The 24881-nt window shown below is 31.9% G+C and overlaps 1 protein-coding gene across 1 annotated transcript; it reads left to right on the forward strand.

Annotated features, from left to right (window-relative positions):
* Positions 1-283: 283 nt before the first annotated feature.
* LOC134705408 (perlwapin-like protein) lies at positions 284-10575 on the forward strand. The gene is made up of 4 exons (XM_063564146.1): positions 284-394; positions 1978-2095; positions 2809-2877; positions 10300-10575. Exons 1-4 carry the CDS (start codon positions 347-349, stop codon positions 10440-10442), a joined length of 378 nt encoding a protein of 125 aa, XP_063420216.1. The 5' UTR covers positions 284-346; the 3' UTR covers positions 10443-10575.
* Positions 10576-24881: the final 14306 nt, after the last annotated feature.

The following is a 24881-nucleotide window of genomic DNA, read 5'->3' on the forward strand; positions in this document are numbered from 1 at the left end:
TCAGAAGCTTGGATCATATTTACAGTGAACATGCCAACTGCATTAAATGTCAAATAATGTGTTTAGTTTGTTTAATTTATTTATATTTATTTCTTCAAGTACATGTCGTGACAACATAGTATACAATAACGTTTGTTTAATTGTTTTTAAATTCTAATTTTTAATGTAATTATGTATAATTTGCAACCATAGCACATCTTCTTTTTTATATGGCCAAAAATATGTCACTTTCATCCGGTATCATTATTTTTCAAATTAAAAAAAATGACTTTCAAGACTAGTATAAATTGCTTTTACAGTTTTATGTTATTTTAGATATAAGCAAATTAATGGCAACTGTGGTACAATGAACGTATATTTCATATTGTTTCTGGGATTTTTTGCTTTTATAGAGGTATTTTTAGTTATGATAGTTCAAATTTATTTTAGAATCGGATACTTATTAATTGCAATGATACAGAATATATGTCTACCCGATATCAAAGAAACATGAAAACATTTATTATGATGCAACACAAATAAAACAATACAATTTTATTTTTTTTTTAAATTTCGTTTTGATTTGATTTGCTATTCAATACTAACTATGCAATTAAAATGTGACCACAATGTTTTCATACAATTTCTGTCAATACAAAAACAGCATCAATTTAAATGACTAAAAACATTGTATATTCTACGATAAGATATTTTTCTTATTTAAAATGAAATAGGTTTAACTGTATGTATTAATGAATACGAGTATCCACTACGTAGATACATGTAAGATCGATGTTTTTGTTGAATGATTTACTTTTCCTGTTGGAAATTTATTATGAATTAACAGAAGTTCAGCATCAGGGTTGAGTATTATGATATAGAATTTTTAACACATCTGAAAAAAGTAATGTAGCTGTCTGAAATTGGTGCAAACTTGAATGATATGAGGATAACATTATATCACGATATTAACAAAGACATACATTCTGTTTAAAAAGATATCGCGGCTATTATGATTATACATAAAGGGACACAATTAAGGTGACGTACATTCATAATTATTAATCTGTCCGTGCTTTCGATCAACTTAAGATCATTCATAGTTTTTGATAGAGATCTTGTTAATCAGTTTTAGTTGAGGAGTTTAGTGTGATGTCCATTTTTACTGAACTCATACTTATGCCTCCGGTGCGGGATTGTCTCACTGCGTCGAAGACCCATCGATTCCCTTCGACTATTACTACCCTCCGGTCGGGTTGCTGCCTCTTTGACACATTCTCAATTTTATTTGGTTTCCTATGTTGTGTTTTGTATACTGATTTTTTTTATAGCCATGGCAAATACCTTGCAACGTCCAATCTATATTTTTGTAGATGCGATTTTTTTTGTTTCGATCTGACATGCTGAGCCAATTTCAACTTAATTGTATTGTTTGTTCTTATTTTGTGTTGTATAACACCACTGTCCCATGTTAAAAGCAGGATTGAGCGTTCACAAACATGTTTAACCACGTTACATTCTGAATTTAGTTTAAACATATTTGTTTATAGTGGATTGGGAAACAAGTTTTGCAACTTATGTTAATCCCTTTCCACTTTGCGGGTGCGAGTGCTGCCTTGAATGTTCCTGACCGATGTCAGGAGCATGTAGTTCAGTGGTTGTCGTTGGACTTCTTATGTTTCTTTTTGTAAATTGTTTTGTTTTAAATTATGCTGTTAATTTTTCTCAATTTGATTGTTTCATATTTTTCGTGACGGAGTATTTTATAATTATCTCATTATGAATTATACATGTACCACATCTTATTTTCATAATCAGTCCATTTATTTTCCCACGACCTGTTTTCCTGACGACATCTTTTTATGGACCGTCCTTTTGTTATTATTGTTAGTTTGTTCTCTTCTGGATGAAAATGCATGAAATATTTGCCACTTGACGTTAAGAAACTATCATAATCATTAGAAGTATATTGACTGTGATTAATATTTTTGTTATTAGGTGAACTGTAAAAGCCGTAACAGTAAAAGCCTAGGCACTTGTCCTAAGTTGGACATTAGTTCAGTATGTGTCGTCGATTATAAATTCAATTGTTTGTTCCAAAAACAATGTCCAACGGGTAAGTCTTTCGTTTAATTTCTAGATTTATGAACATATTACATTGCCAAAATTCAATCATGCGTTTTTCTTTATTTTCGTGCGGTACACATTGCAGTAGGGTATGAGTAAAGTCTTATGGCGATGTTTGTTTTTATTGGCTTTATTATTTGTGTGTGCGATATTACTTTTGCGTAGATACATGCAAGTTCAATTAACCGAAATGCATTCCAATCTTATATACACTGAGTTTATGTATGGTAAAGGAACTGCATAACCATTATCATTACTGCAATAGATAATTAAATGTTCGGAAAATATTTCTCAAATAATAATTGCGTTGCAATAACAGTGATGGCAAATTATTTAACCATTAACAAATTCAGCATTTGATTTTTTTGTTACTTAAATACATTTCTATATATAAGAAATACTGTATCGATTCTTTTTGGGGTAATTTGCAAGCTCAAAGTTTTAAATAAACTGACATAAATGGTAACAGTCATCATTTTAATTCTAGAGGCACTAGACTGCTGTTTAGTAACACTAAAATTGAGATAGGAAATGGGATATGGGTATGCCGAACATCATTATAAGCCTAGTATCTATGATACATTTTTATGATTATATTTTCAAATAATATTCAAAACTGAAAATAGAAACCAATTGTAGTATAATTACTACAACATTAGACGTGTATGAGTATATACATATAATATTCAACATATTTTTTAGGATATCGATGTTGTACCTATGGTTGCAATAGACGGTGTGCAGCAGTCACAGTCAATAAAAATCACTTAGGTATGTTTCTTGTAAACCAACTTATCATAGCTTACTATGTGGTACGGGTTTTTTACTTATTGAAGAAAACGGTATGGTTACCTAAAGTTGTTAATTTCCGTGTCATTTGGACCCTGGTGGAGAGTTGTCTCATTGGCAAAGACAAGACAAAAGACAAAATATTTTATTTCCTCAGACACGAACGTGTACAAGAGGTCAAAACATAATAAAGTATACATATAAATCGACAGCAGAGTAGTGTACGATAATAGCACGTGATTTTCATGACATTGAGACGTATATACAATTTATATATTACCTATTGAGTTTAAAGGATTACATATGTACAGAATTCTTTCTTATTTATCAGTGATTGTGAGTACATAAATATATATAAATGTATAAAAATTGCATCTACAAAAAATAAGTAATCTTTCTAAGGAAAGTACATACTTTCCTATACACCTTTATGTTGCAAAATGAGAGTAAACCGATCAATTTTTGCCTTGAGGGATATTGTAGGTAATAATTAGGTACAAGATTTTGTCTAAGAAGTGATATACTAGGATGTGAACAAACACACAAATAGTGATATTCGTCGCCAATATTTTGATTACATAGATGACATATCCTATTTTCTTTTAAAATATTTTTCCATCTTCCCGTTTCAATTGGGAATTTAAGATTTGAGCATCTAAATTTAGCCATATACAATCTATCAGTATTTCCCAATCGAAGTAGATAGGGTTCTAATTCAAATATACTTTTGAATTTACCATAGAATTCTCCTCTGGAAGAATTGTTAATTACAGAAAACCATTGTTGTATAAACTGATCAACAAGTTTTTGTTTGACAAGAGATTTCAATATTTCTCTATTCATAGGTATTTGATCATTCCATATAAAAGTAAGACCACATTCATCAAAAATGGATTTAATGTACGTAACCCATTTAAAATGTGTGGGTTTACTCTGGTGAAGTTGTATCATAAGTCTATATAATGTATTAGATAATTTATTCTCACTTGAGAGCATATCATTCCAAAACATAACCATACGTAGCTTAATAGTAATATCAATGGGATAACGACCCAGTTCCCCGTAAACCATGAAATTTGGCGTACTTTTCCTCACGTGCAGAATATTTTTACAAAACTGCAAGTGCATCCGTTCCAATCCCTGCTTATTTTCAAATCCCCATACTTCACTAGAGTAAATCATTATAGGTAAGATAAGACAATCAAAAAGCTTAAGCTGTATATCTACGGGTATTGCAATATTTCTAATCTTTCTATATAGTGCATACAATGCTTTATTGGACTGTTCCAATAATTTCTTTCTAGCTGAACAAAAAGAGCCGTTATAATTAAATACAATACCCAGATAAGTATATGAGTCTAATACATCAATATTTTTACCATAGATTTCAAAATCTGCTTTAACCTTGAATTTCTTTTTGCTGAAAATTACAATTTTTGTTTTACTTGTATTAACTGTGAGTTTCCACTCATTACAATATTGCTCAAAAACTTTCAATGCATGTTGCAGATCCTCCTCTGACTCAGATAAAATAACTGTGTCATCTGCATATAATATTATAAATATTTTTACATAACATAATAAGGTTTCTTTGCATTTATCAGATATATTTTCAAGGTCTTTAACATCATTATCTAGTAAAAATTTCTCCAGATCATTCAAAAAGAGAGAAAACAGAAAGGGAGATAAATTCTCCCCTTGTTTCACTCCTATATTACAACTAAAAAATGCAGAAATATCCTTTCCCATTCTAATACATGTCTGGATATTCTGATACATATTATGTATACTCTCAATATTTTGCCTTGAATATTATATTGTAGCATCTTTTGCCAAAGTCCAGCTCTCCAAACTGTATCAAATGCACTTTTGAAATCAATGAACGAGCAAAATATTTTTTTACCAAATGAAAAATATAGAGAAATAAGTGAATGTAAAATAAAAATATTATCCATAGTAGAAAACCCTTTTCTGAACCCAGCCTGTGCTCCTGTAATTAAGCCTATTTCATCTGACAATTTATTCAATCTATTGTTGAGCACAGCAGTGAATGTTTTACTAAGACATGAATTGAGAGTAATACCTCTGTAAGAATTCGGGTCAGATTTGGAACCCTTGTTCTTGAAAATTGGAACCATTATTCCTTTGGTCCAACATTCTGGTATAATACCTGTATCTAACACAATGTTAAATAACATTACATACACATTAATCATATCATCTAATGTACATTTAATATATTCATTTAATATATTATCATATCCAGCAGATTTATTATTCTTTAATTTTTTTACAGCACATTTTATTTCTTCTACTGTTATTGGAGAATTTAACAATTCTTCTATATCTGGTGGTAAATTATTAACAGCAATATCTATATCAATTTCATCATGTACATTATTTTCATTCATGGATTTAAAATAATCATGTAATGTTTCTACAGATATTTCAGATTTCTGATCTTTATTTTTAACAAATTTATTCAAAATTTTCCAAAACTCTTTCCCTTGTTTTTTTGATGTATTTCTCAATTTTTGTTCAAAGTCAAATTGATAGTTTTTGTATGCTTGGTTTGTAACCATCTTGTATGATTTACTTGTCTCTAGTAGTTGTTTGCGTGTTATTTCATTTTTATGAATGTTATAACGTTTTCTGGCTTTATGAAAATTTTTTCTCGAAGTGAGACATTTATTTGTGTACCAGGGTTTTGAGTTCGGTTTTTTTTCTTGATTTGTAGTGCGGTTTTGAAAGTGTCGCCTTTGCAGTATTTTGGAAAAGCTCATTTATTTCTCTCAAATTCATATACTAAAGAAAACAATTTGGATGATAAAAGCAAATAATCAATAACACTGATATCTTTACAAGTAGTACGTCCAATACCTATATCAGAACCAAGTCTGGAGTTAGCTATATAAACATTGAGTTTTTTACACATATCCAACAGTTTATGACCATAATTATTAATATTGCAATGACACTCTGACATTCGAGATAACGGTATATTTTGAAGCTTCAATTGTTCATAATCTAACATGTATGACAAAATTTCATCATCACTTTCTAACTCAAAAATACCAATCAATGACTCATCAGGAACAATAAAATCATCTCGTGTTCCCGTTTTTGCATTAAAATCTCCAATAAGAGAGACATATGAATCAAATTTATCAGCAAATGTCAATAATTCAATTTCAATTTCTTCAAATGCATCAGTATTTGCATATTTAGAATTTTCCGGTGGTATATAAACAGCACCAAATAAAACATCTTTTTCACAGTTTAGTAGACATTTTTGGAATTTAAACCAATGTACATATTGACTTTCACTTTCAATAAAACTGATGAACTGTTTCAAAATATTTTTGTATATAATTACAATTCCACCTGACTTTTTAGTTGCACCCTTTCTATTCTTTGTTACATATGAAAAACCATCAGGAAGATCAATTATATCTAAATCATCTAATTTAGTTTCAACAAAAACTAATACATCATATGTTTGAAATATGTTTGAAAATTCAGTAAATTTTAGTTTAGACTGTAAACCACATACATTAAGATAGTAAACATTCAGTCCAGATAAGTGTTTATTTTGATTCAATACAATATTGTTTCGTTTCCTTTGTCCTCTTGTACGCCTGTCCTAGTGTCCTGTGGTGTTCTGTGGTGGTATAGACTTATATAGGGTTGATCGGCATGGTCCTGTTGTTGTTCCCAGGTACAGACATCGGAGTGTGTTGGTCAGATGGTGGCTGTTGAGGTCCATGATCAGATGGTGGTTGTCGGGGTCCTTGTTGATGTTGTTGGTTTATCTGAGGCACACATTGACGTGGATCGAAACGCCTTTTATTGATAAACAATTTATCCTCTACCAATACTGCTTCATGTCCCTTTTCACGAGCATCTTTCAGAATTGGTATAAGTTCACGCCTCCTTTCTATTATTTCTACTGGAAATTGTTCATGAACATAATATTGGGGTTTTTGTTTAAGTTCTTTTTTTGCTGCTTCCAAAACTCTATTTCTGTCTTTTCTCCTTTCAAACTTTGCAAGTATATTGCGTGGACCTCTGTCCTGTCTGGGCCTAAGCCTGTGCACAACATGAAAATTTATATCTTTACTTTCAAGTCCCAGTTCTGTTTTAATAAAGTTTTTTACTGTTTCTTCTGTGTTTTCTGTTGGATCATGATCATCATAAATGCCTTTAAATATAAGATTGTCTCTCATAGACCTTTTTTGCTGATCAATGATTTTTTCCTGTAGTTTATAATTTTCATCAGTTAATGTTATATTTTGTGTTTCAATTTCTTGTAGTTTTGAATGTAGACCACCAAGACCCTTGTCTAATGACACAATATTTGATGTTTGTGCTTTTAAATTAGTTTTGATGCCACAAATTTCACTGTCCAGCTTATTACAATGTTCTTCCATATCTACTAGCCTTGATAGTATATCTTCCAAAATGTCAAGTTTTTGCAATTTTTCTCTAACTTCATGCATAAACATTACTAAATCAGGATGAGGTGGAGTTGATATAGGGTGCATCATAGGGATTGGCATTGACGGTGTCTGATGTCCCATCTGAGCTGGTGTTGTATGTGGGGCTTGTAAGTGATATGGGGTGAATGCATAGCCATTGTCTGCTCCATAAAGAATTTGTCTAGATGTGGAAATTACATTACTAGATAGCGGAGTATCATTTAAGTTCGGTGTTGAATATTGATTATTACATGCTTGCATTAGTGTTGGAGGTAAGGAGTACTGTTTTGAACCTGAGTCGTTCAGGTCGGCCATCTTGTTTGGTTTGTTTGGGGACGTTGTATCTGTTGTTTTTCGTTTATTATGATTCATACCAGATAAAGTTCTTCATAATATAGTTGGATCATTAGTTCGATCAATGTTTCACACAAAATAACTGATCATTGTGTTATAACACCACTTATAACTTCTTTATATTACTTTTAGTCTCTACACAATATTTCACAACTCCTACCCCTGCCGCCATCTTTTCTTTTCTATTATTTGAAATACAATTAGATTCCGTCTTTGACAATTCCAATACTCGTTTAAACAACCAGCTTTTACCGTAAATTGTTCACAAAGGTCTGATCTTTACGAATCTATTTCATGGCAGTAATACTAAGTAACAGTCTATTATTTGAACTTTGAATTATTTTGAATTATCTAATTTGTATAATTTCTTGTGCTTGAAAGTTTTGATAAATTTCATGTTTATTTTGTGTACTTTTATGTTCTGTGCTGCACACAACACTTTCTATTTTAAAGAAGATAGTACCTTTTCAATAGAATGCTCTGTGCCGCGCACAACACTATCTATACAAAATACATTGTATGGAAAGTTTGTTTAACCGCTCAAACCATTTTATTACCAAATAAACATGGAATTTATTACAAAAGTGCAAATTCCATAATCCAAAATAATTCAAAATTCAATTAATAGCCTGTTAAGTATTCTTATCATTTATTACATGGTGCTGAATTTCTTATTTCTATTCAGAATACAACAACAATTTTATCATTACAAGATTTTTTGTTTTATTTAAGTTTTGTATACTTCAGTTTTTATTCAAACACAAATTTAGTCAAATGTTCCCTTTTTAAGTAGAATCAGATTCAAAACAGTGTGGCTGTGGCAATTGATTGACGACCTAAATTAGTCCATTGACTGTGACAGATTAGGTGAACGTTTGTCTGTAACGATCACTGCTCACTATGTACTTGTTAAAGACACTTAAACTGGGGGGGGGCACCGAAGGTTCTCAACACCTAAATAAAGTAATTCGAAAAACTAATCAGGAATAATACAATGTTTTGATTTATATCAATAATATAAATCAAAACTTTAAGGTTATTCCTGATTATTTTTCTCGAATTATTTTATTATTAAATGCGTTATGAACCTTTGGTGATCTCATAGTTTAAATGCTATAATAAGCAAGTAGTGAGCAGTGGTAGTTACAGACAAACGTTCACCTAATCTGTCCGAGTCATTGGACTAATTTAGGTCGTCAATCAATTGCCACAGCCACACTGTTTTGAATCTGATCCTATATAATTCCATAATCTCATTCTGCAACAACATTACCACAATCTGCACACTTACATAATTTATGCTAATCATACATGAGAAAATATTCTTTGGGTTGTTTGATTATTTTGATCTGTATAAACAAAAGTCGAATGTTGTTTTATGGCAATACACAAATGGATAAAAAAAAAATGTTTTCACACAAGTCAACGGTCAATAGCTTATTGAAGTTTTCTACTTAAGTCTATATATAGTTTCTCTTAACTAACATGTTGATATATTATGTTGATTCACATTTTTTGTATTTAACAACGGCATGAACTCAGGACTCTCAACAGTCCTTCCTCTCCATATTATAACTAGATCATAATAATCAGATTCATTTTGAAAATCAGAAATTAAAAGATAGATCTGTCAAAAGAATTTTTGAAAGTTGTAAAAGAGGGGCAGAAGATACCACGGGGACACTCAAACTCATAGATCAAAAATAAACAGACAACGCAATGGCTTAGAAAAGAAAAAGAAAAACATACACATAATAGTACACAAGACACAACATTGAAAACTTAAGACTAGGCAACACGAACCTCATCAAAAACTGGTGGTGATTGCAGATTCTTCAGAAGGGAAAGCAGATTCTGCTCCACATTTGGCACCTGTCGTGCTGTAAAGAGCATTTGAAAGCTTCACTCAACGAAACATCCACGGACATATTCATAACTATAGTGTTTTATTAATGTAGCAAAATTAAGACTATGTCTACCTCAGGAATGAATTACCTTAGCTGTATGTTGATCCTCAATGCTCTTCAACTTCGTACTTTATCTGGCCTTTTTAACTTGTTTGGATTCGATCGTCACTGATGAGTCTTTTGTAGACGAAACGAACGTCTGGCGTAAATACAAATATATATATGCCTTAACTGATGTTCGGTTTTACTTTTTTACTGTACAAATTTAAGATTTAGTAAAAAGTTTAATCTAAGAAGACTTAATTACAAGATGATTCATTTAACATCAGAATCTGACTGACGAAGGATATCTGTTATCCTAAATATTTCTAAATATTTACATTTATGGTTACCTTTTTTTGTATTTGGAGTTGTTGTGTACACTTTGTTAGGCGTTTATATAATTTATTTATTGTGTACATGCATCGTTACTCGTAAAGATCCAGCGCCCTCGTGGGGAAAATCGTTGACTACTATTCAGACGGTTTATATATATGTATGATGAGTTTATTGATACCGAGAAGATATGTCTTATTTTATGATAAAGATCGAATTTGAAGTTCATATTAATTTCGCTTTGTTTAAGTGTTTATTTAGGCTCAAATTTGCCTTCTTTTATTTTACAGGGTCTTGCCGTAATAGTTCTGGTAAAAAGGGAAAAAGATGTAAAAAAGACAAAAGTTGCAAAAGACATGAAAAATGTTGCAATAAAAGATGCAGAAGAGTCAGGAAAAAAATAGCTCCAGTTCGTTATCCTATCAAAAAATAGTTCGAATATTTTTTTGATGTAACGAATAACAATAAATAGGTAACACCATTGTAAATATTACGTCTTTGTATCATTTCAAATTTTGTACCAGGTAACAACTGTTGTCATTTGTGAAATAAAAATGATTCACTTACGTAACTCATCTTTGCGACAACAGATATTATCTTCAATTTTAAACACGTGATGCAGAATTTTAATATTGCAGACTCTTGATTGCATCTGTGGTAGTACTTCATTTATATATAAGCCGGATGGCCATGTTAGACTGTTACTACTGACTTTCCTGCAAAATGTGTTATCGAAAATTCCGAAATAGCATGAGCCTTAATCCATCAATTGGTCTTATAAGTGCACCGGGTAACCTCATTCTAAAGTATCAACATCAATTCTATCAACAATGAAAGCCAGGCTTTAAAGTTCTGGTGAAATGGCTTTCTCCAGGGGCTGTGTGAATCAGATAATATTTGTATGGATACTTTAATTTCAAAAGATCTTTTAGTGTTCATTCAATGTTAGTCTCATTTCCTTTGCATTTGTATTAACACATTCGACCTCTCTACCTTTACACAAGTATTCCTAATTTCAAGTTAAAGGACACATTAAAAGATTCGGTTCTGCTTTGTTTCATAAAAAATGGCCGACGTATATAGAGTATATTGTCTAAAAAATGATAACTCGTACTGTGTTAATACAATTCTTATTCAAACAAATCATTTACTTCTACGGACATAATTAAGATGCTTGATTTGATGATTGGCAACATATTTGTTATGTTTTGGGGATATGCTTTTTAATTATCAATCTCCATTCCAATGGCAACCAATTTTGCCGTCTTGTTTTTATGAGTCTTACTTCATACAGGATCTTCAAAAGAATCTTGCAGTCTTTTTTAAACTTGACATAAAGGATAAAACAGACACAGGGAAGTCTGTCTCATACCATGACACAAGAAATTATTTATATGAGTTGGTTGAGAACAATACTTTATAACAAAAGCAATGATTTCAGCTTTTCAATTGTAAACTTATCAGTTATATGTAGCATTCTATATAAAAATTTCCCAGATTGCAAAAAGACCGATATGTTCGAATTGTCGTTAACACAATCACATCCGTTTTTCCTATACCGTGACCAACCAAATTAGACGTATAATAGAGATGGGACTTACACGAGCAACACGATAGGTGCAACATGTGGAGCAGGACCTGCTCGCCCTTCCTATGCACCTAAGATCACCTGCGGTTTTTTGTGTGGTATTTTATTTTTACCATCTTACCGATATTTATTTGTTGTGCTCTGTGAGCTATTCTTTCGGGGCGGGGGGGGGGGGGGGGGGGGGGGGGGTCAACAGCATTGTCAGTTTGTTTTTATTTATGATTTTGTTGTTAAATAGCAAATATTATAGATCCTAAATCTACCTGATTATTTTTCTCCTAAAACAAGAGTTTGGTTAATTTCAAAATTATTACAAATTTCATTTTCATATCCAAACGAAGCTCTACGTAAATAAAAACTAGAGGCTTTAAAGAGCCTGTGTCGCTCACCTTGGTCTATGTGCATATTAAACAATGGACAAAGATGGATTCATGACAAAATTGTGTTTTGGTGATGGAATTGTAAATTTTACTTTACTAACCATTCTTGCTGCTTACAATTGTCTCTATCTATAACAGTAGTTTCTGTGGAAAATGTGAGTGAAGATCTACAAATTTTATGAAAATTGTTAAAAAATGATTATGAAGGGCAATAACTCCTTGGGGGGTCAATTGACTATTTTGGTCATGTTGACTTATTTTTAGTTCTGACTTTGCTGTACATTATTGCTGTTTACAGTTTATCTCTATCTATAATAATATTCAAGATAATAACAAAAAAAAACAGCAAAATTTCCTCAAAATTACCAAATCAGGGGCAGCAATCTAACAACCGATTATCTGATTCATCTGAAAATTCCAGTGCAGATAGATCTTGACCTGAGCAACAATTTTACTCCCTGTCAGATTTGCTCTTAATGCTTTGGTTTTTGAGTAATAAGCCAAAAACTGCATTTTACCCCTATGTTCTATTTTTAGCCATGGCGGTCATCTTGGTTGGTTGACCGGGTCACGGGACACATTTTTTTAAACTAGATACCCCAATGATGATTGTGGCCAAGTTTGGTTAAATTTGGCCCAGTAGTTTCAGAGGAGAAGATTTTTGTAAAAGTTAACGCAGGACGACGACGGACGACGACGGATGACGGACGCCAAGTGATGAGAAAAGCTCACTTGGCCCTTTGGGCCAGGTGAGCTAAAAAACAAATGTATAGTAAGCAAAGCGGACACTTGTTAAAAGAAGATATTTTGATTTATTGATCGTCGTTTTTTTAGCTCAAATATTTTCATTCTTATCAATATCGGGACGACAAGTTTGTATTGGTGAAGGAAGCTGATGTGTCCAGGGAGAACCACCGACCTTCGGAAGGATAACTGATACTCATACGCACCTGACACTGTTCGAATTATAACCATCCATGTTGACAGGATAGTGGTTGTTAAGATGGATGAACAACTTAAACCACTCGAAAACTTAGGTACAGAATACGAAAGACAATGTGTAGTACTAGTACACACAGAACACATAACCAACAGTACTTTGAACGCCGTCATCAATTTTAAAGTAATTGAAAATTGAAACAATATGTATGACCGTTTAAACAGCCAATACAAGCCCACAACGTCAACGAGAAACTAGAAAAAAACCATGTATGTTGTGTCCATTTGTAAACATTAAAGTCATATGAAACGAGTGAGTGGTGAAAACTAATGTTTGTCCAATTCTTGAACCAATGCATGTATACAACATAAACTAAGTCCTCTGTGCACGATTTTATCATTATTTTCGCAAATATATCATATAATCTTCTTTTTTTCTCTCTCTGTTTGCAACGGTTATGATTAAACAAATATGGCTGCTCATTAAATGCCGTGTTTTGAAGCCGAGTTTTACCGATTGTCACCTTATAGTGAACAAATCACAAAAAGCATGGGTATTAAGCATGTGTTTAACATGTATAATCAGATATTTAGATATAGGAAGATGTGGTGTGAGTGCCAATGAGACACCTCTCCATCCAAATAACAATTTAAAAATTAAACCATTATAGGTTAAAGTACGGCCTTCAACACGGAGCCTTGGCTCACACCGAACAACAAGCTATTTGTTTATTTCAATGACAGATCCATGCGTATTGTGGTCACCGGATTTTTACGAGGAGGGTTACGCTCGAGTCACTATGCATACGAAAAATATATCGGCGAATTGCTTCCTGGAAGCAAGCAATTGAAAATAAGTATACTTCTTCTAAATGTGGACAAATTAAAGAATTTTCCTCAGAAAAAAGTATATGTACTTAATCAATGGCTATTATCTATTTTGAATTTATTGAACCATAAAACTAATTTTTGACTCTTCACATTGAATAATCCGCGAAGCGGATTATGTAAAATGTGAAGAGTCAAAAATTAGTTTTATGGTTCAATAAAATCAAAATAAATAATTGCCATTCATTATAAATAAATTTCTATCAAACTTAAGGCTCAAAGAACTTTTTATATAATTTGTATTAACAAAAACAACGTACACACATGTTGGCGTTTGAATACTCAACGTCAGAGTGGGCGTGTCGCCATCAAAATTGACAACATTGAAAATAAAACTAATAATTTTAACCAATCAGAAGACAGTAAATACACCTAATTTATTTATATTTGTATGAACAAGTTGTATAATGAAAACCATCCATTTAGTTATAAAAACATATGCATATTTTTTTTTAATTTGTGGTTTCTTATTACTTTAACCTAAATGTGAGATCCGTTCAGGTTTATATGCCCTTATCAACATTGCTAATCATTTAACTACACCATACTTAGTATCTAATAGAAATAAGATGTAAGTATGAGTGTCAATTAGTGAACTCACCATCAAAGTCACAATGTGTAAAAAGTAAACAACTATATACCAAAGTACGGCCTTCAACATAGAGCCTTGACTCCTACCAAACAGCAAGCTATAAACTAGTTGCATTCTCAGAGAGATTTAATCATAACTTCATATTATTAATTCTTACATGATTTATCCTTTTCCTGACATGTTGATTATTTTCATTTAATCAACGTGTGGTTCGTTTGATCTCACTACTTCATTGGTCAAATTCGATTATTCAAATTTTCTAGCTTTCCTTTAAACTTCCTTTTGTTGCGACATGAACAAGGCGACAATGTCTAACTACGTCACCTAGAAAGAGCATATCTGCCTTCAGATCATTTAAAAGAAAGGATTAAATGTGTTTACGTATTGTTGAAATCTTGTGAAATACGGTATTTATCCACTCGGCGAGCCTTTTGTTTTAAATTTGTTAATTACAGTCTTGGATGGATAAATATCGTATTACACTCGATATTGTGGTAGAATATTTATCTATAATAAAATTAACGGTACCAATTTTCTTGCACCAGATGCTTATCTCGACAATACATGTCTCTTCAGTGATGCTCGTGGCCAAAATATTTGAAATCCAAAGCTTATATAAAAGATGAAGAGCTATAATTCAAAAGGTCCAAAAAGTATAGCCAATCCGTGAAAGGAATCAGAGCTTTACATGAGGGAGATACATTCCTTAATTTATAATAATTTCTAAAATTTTGTAACAGCAAATTTTAATAGCACAAAAAAATCCGTATTTTCATGCCAGTACCGAAGTACAGATACTGGGCTGGTGATACACTCGAGGACTAATAGTCCACCAGCAGAGGCATCGACCCAGTGGTAGTAATAAAATTAACGGTACCAATTTTCCGGCACCATATGCGCATATCGACAATACAAGTCTCTTTAGTTATGCTCGTGGCCAAAATATTTGAAATCCAAAGCTTATATAAAAGATTAAGAGCTATAATCCAAAAGGTCCAAAAAGTATAGCCAAAACTGTGAAAGGAATCAGAGCTTTGCATGAGGGAGATACATTCCTTAATTTCTAATATTTTGTAACAGCAAATTTTAATAACACAAAAAATCCGTATTTTCATGCCAGCACCGAAGTACTGGCTACTGGGCTGGTGATACCCTCGGGGACTAATAGTCCTCCAGCAGAGGCATCGACCCAGTGGTAGTAATAAAATTAAATGTACCAATATCTATAAAGGTTCAGAGAAATTATTGCATGTACCGATAAATATTTCAAGTTGGAAGGAATGTGTACCCACGCGTTTGTGTCAAACCAGATAGACTGTTTTCCTAACGGAAACTTCCTGCTGTTTAATTGATTTTTTTAGGAAAGCCATCAGCAAATTCATTTGATGTAAAAAGAGAATAAATCTAAAATAGAAAAATTATTTGAGATAAGAAAAAAATATAAGACAGAAAAAACATTATAGAAATTGACTTTTATTACATGCTTCCCCCTTCATACATATCCAGATAGGATTTTTCTTTTTTCTCCTTCTTCTCTTTGCACCTTTCACAACAAAGTCCATCATCATACGCTTCTGATCTCTCACAACCATTACATTCTGTCTGTCCTAATTTAGGGTCTGCTGGACAAAAACGAGGCACATTACATCCGAGCTCTGAAAAAAATAAATGTAAATAATCGTGTATTCATTAATTTTGAGAAGGACAGAACAAACAGGTTCCATCAATTGCGAAAATTACAAAGAATGGGCCAACAAATAAAGAATAGAAAAATTGAGAATAATTGGTTGATAAAATATAAAGATTGAAATAAAAGGGCGCAATAATATAAAAAAAAAGAAAATAATGGGGTGTCAAACAAATAATTGAATCCTTGTCTAAAAATAGGAGAAATCAGAATACAGTACTTTCATAAATAACAGACAGAGAGTAAGAAACTTATAAAAATACAAAATGATGGACATTGTTTCAAAGGGCTAGATAGCTGATTGAAATTTGTTTCCCTAAAATTATCAGCTTATTCTATGAAACGGCTTTACATATTTTCATTACAAATTTACAAAAAAGCAATGTTATCTTTGATGTGGCAACCAAGACTGGACAGATGCTACTCAGACGTAATTTCATAATAACAAATTTTGCGCCAAGTTTTGTGATGTTCTAACACGACATTTTATCGAATGCGCATCTGGTGCAAGAAAATTGGTACCGTTAATTTTATTATCGAAACTGACATTGGTAACAGTACAGGGAATGTTTCCTGTTGCGAGGAACACTGTGCAATTATTCACCGTAGCCTCACAAAACTGTATTGACATCATCATTTAAATTTTAAAATCTTTAATGCAAGAATAGTCACTGTTACATTTTGTCAATATTTACTTACTAAATATCATTATGTTAACATACCTGGCACAACAACTGAAATATATAATATATGAATATAAAACAAAATGTTCAATATTTCGTATTAAAAGTTAATGTTAAAGTGACACTAGCTGTCAAATTCATGTGTACCGATTTGACACTAATGTTCATATTAGATATATCCAAATTAAAAAAAGTATGAAATAAATAGTTAACAGGGCATGAGCTCGATAATATGTAGCTTAGTTATATGGATATTTTAGTCTACACGCCATCTAATTTACTATCAAGATGATAGTCAACAACCGGCGGTCACATAGCTTGATATAAACATAAATATGAATAGATATATGAACCTCGTATCTGTTTGATTTCAATTTTAACATTAAAACTATAAATTAATTTTAGATTTAATCGGTCTAAAAATGATTTTTTTTGTGGATCGAACATTCAATCAAATGATTAACCTTGGTTTCGCTTTCAATGTTGACATTCTTTTATTTTACTAGCTTAACAAGCATAAATCATGCATAACAGATCACTAGCTAAGGGGTCAAATTGAAGTTCACATGAATACGGATTCAATGAGGTCGAATTATTCACTTACAAGTGAATAATTCATCTTCGATGTTTCTTGGCTGATTTTGACAAAATTGAACCATTCTGGCTGCTAATAGCGAATGATTATTTCACTTTTTCACTTTCAAATATGATCGAACAAAAAAGTTATAATTTACTTTTTTTTTATGTATCTCGTATAACGTAGCTAGCTATATACATAGAGTGCCCCTTTAGGAATTGAAAATGAAGTCTGAACATATTAAATGTACCGTTTTAAGCAACAACACAATGACTAGTGCTTAGCCCTTATAACCATAATAATGTTTTACCCTTGAATCATTTATTTTCGGCTTTGCTAAGAGTTCCTAGTATCACAGTGTAGACACTACTCTGTACGCTATCCGGAAGTCGTGATTTTCGAAGCGAGAACTTTTTGGATCGCATTTTAAATTTGATGGATATACTGAATAAAACGGTAAGGTTGATCATCTCTACATTGCTTAATGATTAATTCAGCTGACATCAATATTCTCAAATGGTTTAGAATTAAATTCAGCACATTCGTTTTTCGTATCTTTGCCTTAATCAAGAGATTTTTAAGTGCATCACTTAGGCAAATCAGTCGGTGAACCTAAAAACAATCGTTTTACCCTCTTAGTGGACAAATTAACGTATGACCAGATATAACTAACTAAATGAAGTATATTTCAAGTGGGGGTAAAAGTTTCAACCAGATCTTTGAAGCCATAAATAAGAAAATAACACTTGTTTGAATTTCTCACTGTACGATCAGTCTCGCTTGTATATTTTGAAACTGTATGATCAGTCTTTATTTCACTGTATTCTAGTGGTGATTTCAAAGTTATATATACGATATATTTGAATGTGGCAGTTTCTAAATAACACAAATACATTTCAATAAATTCACATCCTGAAACATGTGTTAGCTTGATAGGGGATACTCGACTTACTACATTTAGTATAATGATGTTTTAATAATGTTGCTAAAATAAGAGGAAGGTTTGTTGTATATATAAGTTTCAGAAATGTCCTCCGTTATACTTCAATTTGTACGAACACACAGATTTAATTGTTATATAAAAATGCATGTATTTACACACATTCGAGGCCGTACTGTAGCCTATAATTGGTCCCTTCACTTATTTTTATGTAGAGCTGTCTCTTTGAAACTCAATTGTACTTCTGTTCCACATTTCTTTTTAACAAGTAACAACAGTTCCGACGAAGTATTACATACATTAAGTGTGCATGATTCACATTGTGGAATAATGATTTTAGTGTCCTTCTAATTTCAGAAGGTATCAGTTTGAAGTTTTTTTCCAGACATTTGTAATAGACGGAGAAACATGTGTTTCAACTTTAATTCTTCCGAATCATGACGAATTATAGCATAATGCAATGATCTACAAGTTCTGCAAAATCCTTTGACCGTAAAATTTGTGCAATTATAACAACAACGAAACTCTGTCATTGGATTATCTTGAAAAAGAAATATATTTCTTTCGTTTACTTGAATTCATTACAGTATTTATTATGATTTGAATTTAACATGTACATTTCATACGTAGTTTTCACATAACAAAGTCAGTGGAATAAATATTAATGATTTGCTCCCTTTACTCCATCCCAAAGTTTTCTTCAGGGTCGACTAGTACCAATTTTAAGTCTAAATGTTTCTATAATGGGGAAGATCTAAATGAAAAATAAAGATAAAAAAATCATAGCCGACTCCCATGAAAGATCAAAACAAGAGTCTTTCAGAAGGCAGCTATCCAGATTGTTTAGAATTTATATTTATATCTTGCATTTTTCAATCTTTCAAGAATCATCTCTCTTAGACGTTGAATGTGAAAATCATCAATATCATACTTGACCTCTGACGTGTTATCATCAGTAACAACATGAAAAAGTTTGAAAAGTTGTATGATTGAACGATTCATGAGTTAACGCACGGACACGACTGCAAACACCATTTGGGAATCTATCAAGAAGCATACCTTATGATCAGAAACAGTTAAAATCGTCAATATCAAACTTGACCTCCATTTTGGCATCAGTAACGACCAATCAAAATTTCAAAACTTTGATTGAACGGTTCATGAGTAAAGGTCATGGAAAATGTTTGGCAGCTTTCTAACATCCCCAAAATAATATAAATAAGAAGATGTGGTATGAGTGCGATTCATGAGTTAACGCACGGACACGACTGCAAACATCATTTTTAAATCTTTCAAGAAGCATACCTTATGATCAGAAACAGTAAAAATCGTCAATATCAAACTTGACCTCCATTTTGGCATCAGTAACGACAAATCAAAATTTCAAAAGCTTTGATTGAACGGTTCATGAGTAAAGGCCATGGATAATGTTTGCAACATTCTAACTTCACCAAAATAATATAAATAAGAAGATGTGGTATGAGTGCCCGAGACAACTCTCAATCCAAGTCCAATTTATTTTAAAATTGTAGTACATCGGGTTTCATCGTTTAATGGTCGCACCAACCTTCAACATACCAACCGATTTTTCTGTGGAAAATCCTGTTAAAAAGCGTGAAAGTACATAGACAAATTATTATTATTTTACAAGTTGCCACACAATTAACAAATGCAATCAGTACAATGACATATATATATATATATATATAAGAAAAAGTTACGTAAAGTCCGTATACTGGTAACATATAAGAAAATTATTAAAAGATAATAACGGTTTCAATGCATCACTTTTTTACTAGTACTTTCACTGCTTCCGCAGATCTTCAGGTAATGTGACTTGTATATAAATAAAACAATTGATTGACGTTAACAATAGTATGACGTTAACAAATACAAGGGAGACTACTTATGTCATAATGTCATTTTAAGATTTTAAAATGTTATGTTAAAATTAGAATATCATTTATCATTTAATCCCGGGTTGAGAATGTTTATGAATAATTCTTCCTTCTTCCTCCGGAGAAAATCATTTTGACGATTGACCATATACAATGGAAATATTTTAAATCGTCCATTAGAACAACGATGGAAATGGTCGTTTGCCCTGATGAGTGTTAAATCTTCATGGTTGGTTTGCTGTCTATGTAAAGTCATTCTAGTCCGCAGTTCATTTTTTGTCTCTCCAACATAGAATTCCTCACAATTTGAACATATGAGAGAATAGATGACGTTTGAACTTTTACAAGACATATTTTGCTTAACAGTAAAATGCTTTCCATTTTTGAAATAAATTGAACTTTCTTCTATTAAATTTGGACAAGTCATACATCGTTTATCGGTACATTTTTTTACAATTGGCACAGTTTCATTGAAGTCAAATTTCGAAGATGTTAAATATCGTTTCAGACTTTTTGACTGTCTTTTGCTGTTGATAATCTTCTTTTTCTGTAAAACTTTGTCCATTCTTTCACCTTTGTGTAAATTTGTTTCAATTTGTCGCATGAAACTAAATATGTCATAATCTCGCGGATTATAAGTTGTGACAAACGGAATAATTTTGTTTAAATTGTTGGATGATTCCTCGGTAGTTTCGGATCGCCGTGATTCTGTAGTAATTGGTCCTTTTGTCAGTGCCTTTTGAATTCCGTAATTTATTACTTGTTCTGGGTAGTGTTGCTTCTTTAAATACGCTTTTAATTCTTCCAGTCTTTTATTGCGTAATATGTCTGTACTTGTAATAGTGATTATTCTAGAAGCTAGATTAAAAGGTATATTTAATTTTACATGTTTTGGATGATTTGAGTAAAAATTTAAATACATATGTGTATCAGTGTCTTTTGAGAAGATATCTGTGACAATTTCATTGTCTTCCGTTATAATAACCAAAATATCCAAAAACGGCATTTCCCTGACATTTCTGTTAATAGTGAAACTAATATATGGATTTAAAGAATTTAAATCAGAATGAAAATCTGAGACAGATATATCCGAATTCCAAATTATAAAACAATCGTCAAGAAATCGTTTCCAGTTTTGACGTATGTAAATGGCAAATCCATTTCCGTACTTGTGACTCATTTTTTCGTATAATAATTGTTCCAAATATCCAAGTACCAAAGTGGCATATGAAGGCGCCATTTTAGTACCCATAGCTGTTCCTTTTTTCTGATGATAGTATGTTCCGTTAAAGTAAAAAATATTTCTATCTAGTATAATTTTCAACGATGCAAGGATAAATTCTTTTGTTAATCTGTTTTCAATGATGTTTTCCGTATTTTCTAACCAATATTTGACGGCTGTAATTCCTAAATCATGAGGGATATTTGTGTATAGGCTGACAATATCAAAAGTAATGAGTTCGGAATTCGGGTTAACAGTCTTTGGTAGATGATTTAAAAATTCCAAATCGTCTCGTATAAAACTTGGAACTTCTCGACATAAAGGTTTAAGCACAATGTCTATAAAATGGCTTAAATTCTGTGTTACGCTGTTGGGTCCGCCCACAATTGGTCGAAATTTTAAATCATTTGGTCTTAAAAGTTCGATGTATTCACTGTTTTGTTCTGATATCGCATTTGAAATTTCCTCACTTATAATCCGCGAGATTATGACATATTTAGTTTCATGCGACAAATTGAAACAAATTTACACAAAAGTGAAAGAATGGACAAAGTTTTACAGAAAAAGAAGATTATCAACAGCAAAAGACAGTCAAAAAGTCTGAAACGATATTTAACATCTTCGAAATTTGACTTCAATGAAACTGTGCCAATTGTAAAAAAATGTACCGATAAACGATGTATGACTTGTCCAAATTTAATAGAAGAAAGTTCAATTTATTTCAAAAATGGAAAGCATTTTACTGTTAAGCAAAATATGTCTTGTAAAAGTTCAAACGTCATCTATTCTCTCATATGTTCAAATTGTGAGGAATTCTATGTTGGAGAGACAAAAAATGAACTGCGGACTAGAATGACTTTACATAGACAGCAAACCAACCATGAAGATTTAACACTCATCAGGGCAAACGACCATTTCCATCGTTGTTCTAATGGACGATTTAAAATATTTCCATTGTATATGGTCAATCGTCAAAATGATTTTCTCCGGAGGAAGAAGGAAGAATTATTCATAAACATTCTCAACCCGGGATTAAATGATAAATGATATTCTAATTTTAACATAACATTTTAAAATCTTAAAATGACATTATGACATAAGTAGTCTCCCTTGTATTTGTTAACGTCATACTATTGTTAACGTCAATCAATTGTTTTATTTATATACAAGTCACATTACCTGAAGATCTGCGGAAGCAGTGAAAGTACTAGTAAAAAAGTGATGCATTGAAACCGTTATTATCTTTTAATAATTTTCTTATATATATATATATATATATACGAGTCTAAATTGAAAACTACGTTCAAACCTATGACTGCGTTGGATAAAAACCGCAATTTTTATACGTGTGCATGTCAAACAAATTTCGTTGTAGAAGGGTCTAAAAACAGCACAAACAACATTTTCCAAAAGACCAAAAGAGTGAAAAAGTATATTTAAACAAAACGCATTTGACTAACAGGTCGAACAACTGATGTTCTTTAACCCTGCTGACTGCCATTGGCGATTGCCAAATAAAATTGATCACAGGTTGTAACAAAATGGATCTTATTATAAATTTAATACGTCACAGAAAAAAAAAATTGTTAACTTGTGGACAGGATGTTGTGCCACAAACATTCGGTGTCAATATTTCTTTAGTACACCATATCCGGATTTCGACAATAAATGTCTCTTCAGTGATGTTAGGGATCGAAACGGTATTTGGAAGGCCATATAAAAAGCACCCTCATTTTTAGAGAAAGTACCCTCATTTTTAGATTAACTCTTGAATTTTAAGAGTCAAAATATAGGATGAACGGATCATATAAACCGGAGGGAAAATATGATACATGCCCAAACAAAAAATATAAACGAGTCTAAATTGAAAACTACGTTCAAACCTATGACTGCGTTGGATAAAAACCGCAATTTTTATACGTGTGCATGTCAAACAAATTTCGTTGTAGAAGGGTCTAAAAACAGTTATATATATATATCCAACGCAGTCATAGGTTTGAACGTAGTTTTCAATTTAGACTCGTTTATATTTTTTGTTTGGGCATGTATCATATTTTCCCTCCGGTTTATATGATCCGTTCATCCTATATATTGACTCTTAAAATTCAAGAGTTAATCTAAAAATGAGGGTACTTTCTCTAAAAATGAGGGTACTTTTTATATGGCCTTCCAAATACCGTTTCGATCCTTAACATCACTGAAGAGACATTTATTGTCGAAATCCGGATATGGTGTACAAAAGAAATATTGACACCAAATGTTTGTGGCACAACATCCTGTCCACAAGTTAACAATTTTTTTTTTCTGTGACGTATTAAATTTATATTAGGATCCATTTTGTTACATCTTGTGATAAATTTTATTTGGCAATCGCCAATGGCAGTCAGCAGGGTTAAAGAACATCAGTTGTTCGACCTGTTAGTCAAATGCGTTTTGTTTAAATATACTTTTTCACTCTTTTGGTCTTTTGGAAAATGTTGTTTGTGCTGTTTTTAGACCCTTCTACAACGAAATTTGTTTGACATGCACACGTATAAAAACTGCGGTTTTTATCCAACGCAGTCATAGGTTTGAACGTAGTTTTCAATTTAGACTCGTTTATATTTTTTGTTTGGGCATGTATCATATTTTCCCTCCGGTTTATATGATCCGTTCATCCTATATATTGACTCTTAAAATTCAAGAGTTAATCTTAAAATGAGGGTACTTTCTCTAAAAATGAGGGTACTTTTTATATGGCCTTCCAAATACCGTTTCGATCCCTAACATCACTGAAGAGACATTTATTGTCGAAATCTGGATATGGTGTACTAAAGAAATATTGACACCGAATGTTTGTGGCACAACATCCTGTCCACAAGTTAACCCTTTTTTTTCTGTGACGTATTAAATTTATATTAGGATCCATTTTGTTTCATCTTGTGATCAATTTTATTTGGCAATCGCCAATGGCAGTCAGCAGGGTTAAAGAACATCAGTTGTTCGACCTGTTAGTCAAATGCGTTTTGTTTAAATATACTTTTTCACTCTTTTGGTCTTTTGGAAAATGTTGTTTGTGCTGTTTTTAGACCCTTCTACAACGAAATTTGTTTGACATGCACACGTATAAAAACTGCGGTTTTTATCCAACGCAGTCATAGGTTTGAACGTAGTTTTCAATTTAGACTCGTTTATATATATATATGGATTAACCCAGAAATCGATTAAAGTAAACTGTTAAAATCCTTTTCATTTTAAATAAATTCATTATTGATACAGGTAATGATTTCTGTAGACTTACCAAAATTATATCACATGAAATACCCCCCTCAACAGCGGACGGTGTAAATAGTCTTTAAAAATGTAATAGCTAAACAGATAACTGCAACGATACACTAGTACAAAGTCCACAAGCGAATCATGTATTGCTTTTGAGGCATTTGATTTTAAATAAGACTGACGGAACAAAAATACAACTATTTTGCCGTCTACAAAAATC

This window comes from Mytilus trossulus, chromosome 2 (assembly GCF_036588685.1).
Source record: "Mytilus trossulus isolate FHL-02 chromosome 2, PNRI_Mtr1.1.1.hap1, whole genome shotgun sequence".
In the NCBI taxonomy this organism is placed as follows: Eukaryota; Metazoa; Mollusca; class Bivalvia; order Mytilida; family Mytilidae; genus Mytilus; species Mytilus trossulus.

What these genes read in the sequence shown, in the direction of transcription:
- LOC134705408 (XM_063564146.1), top strand. Translation starts at nt 347, where the DNA reads ATGAACGTATATTTCATATTGTTTCTGGGATTTTTTGCTTTTATAGAG. An exon ending in CCAAAAACAATGTCCAACGG is followed by an intron (nt 2,096 to 2,808) that starts GTAAGTCTTTCG and finishes CATATTTTTTAG; the next exon opens with GATATCGATGTTGTACCTAT. An exon ending in AGTCAATAAAAATCACTTAG is followed by an intron (nt 2,878 to 10,299) that starts GTATGTTTCTTG and finishes TTTATTTTACAG; the next exon opens with GGTCTTGCCGTAATAGTTCT.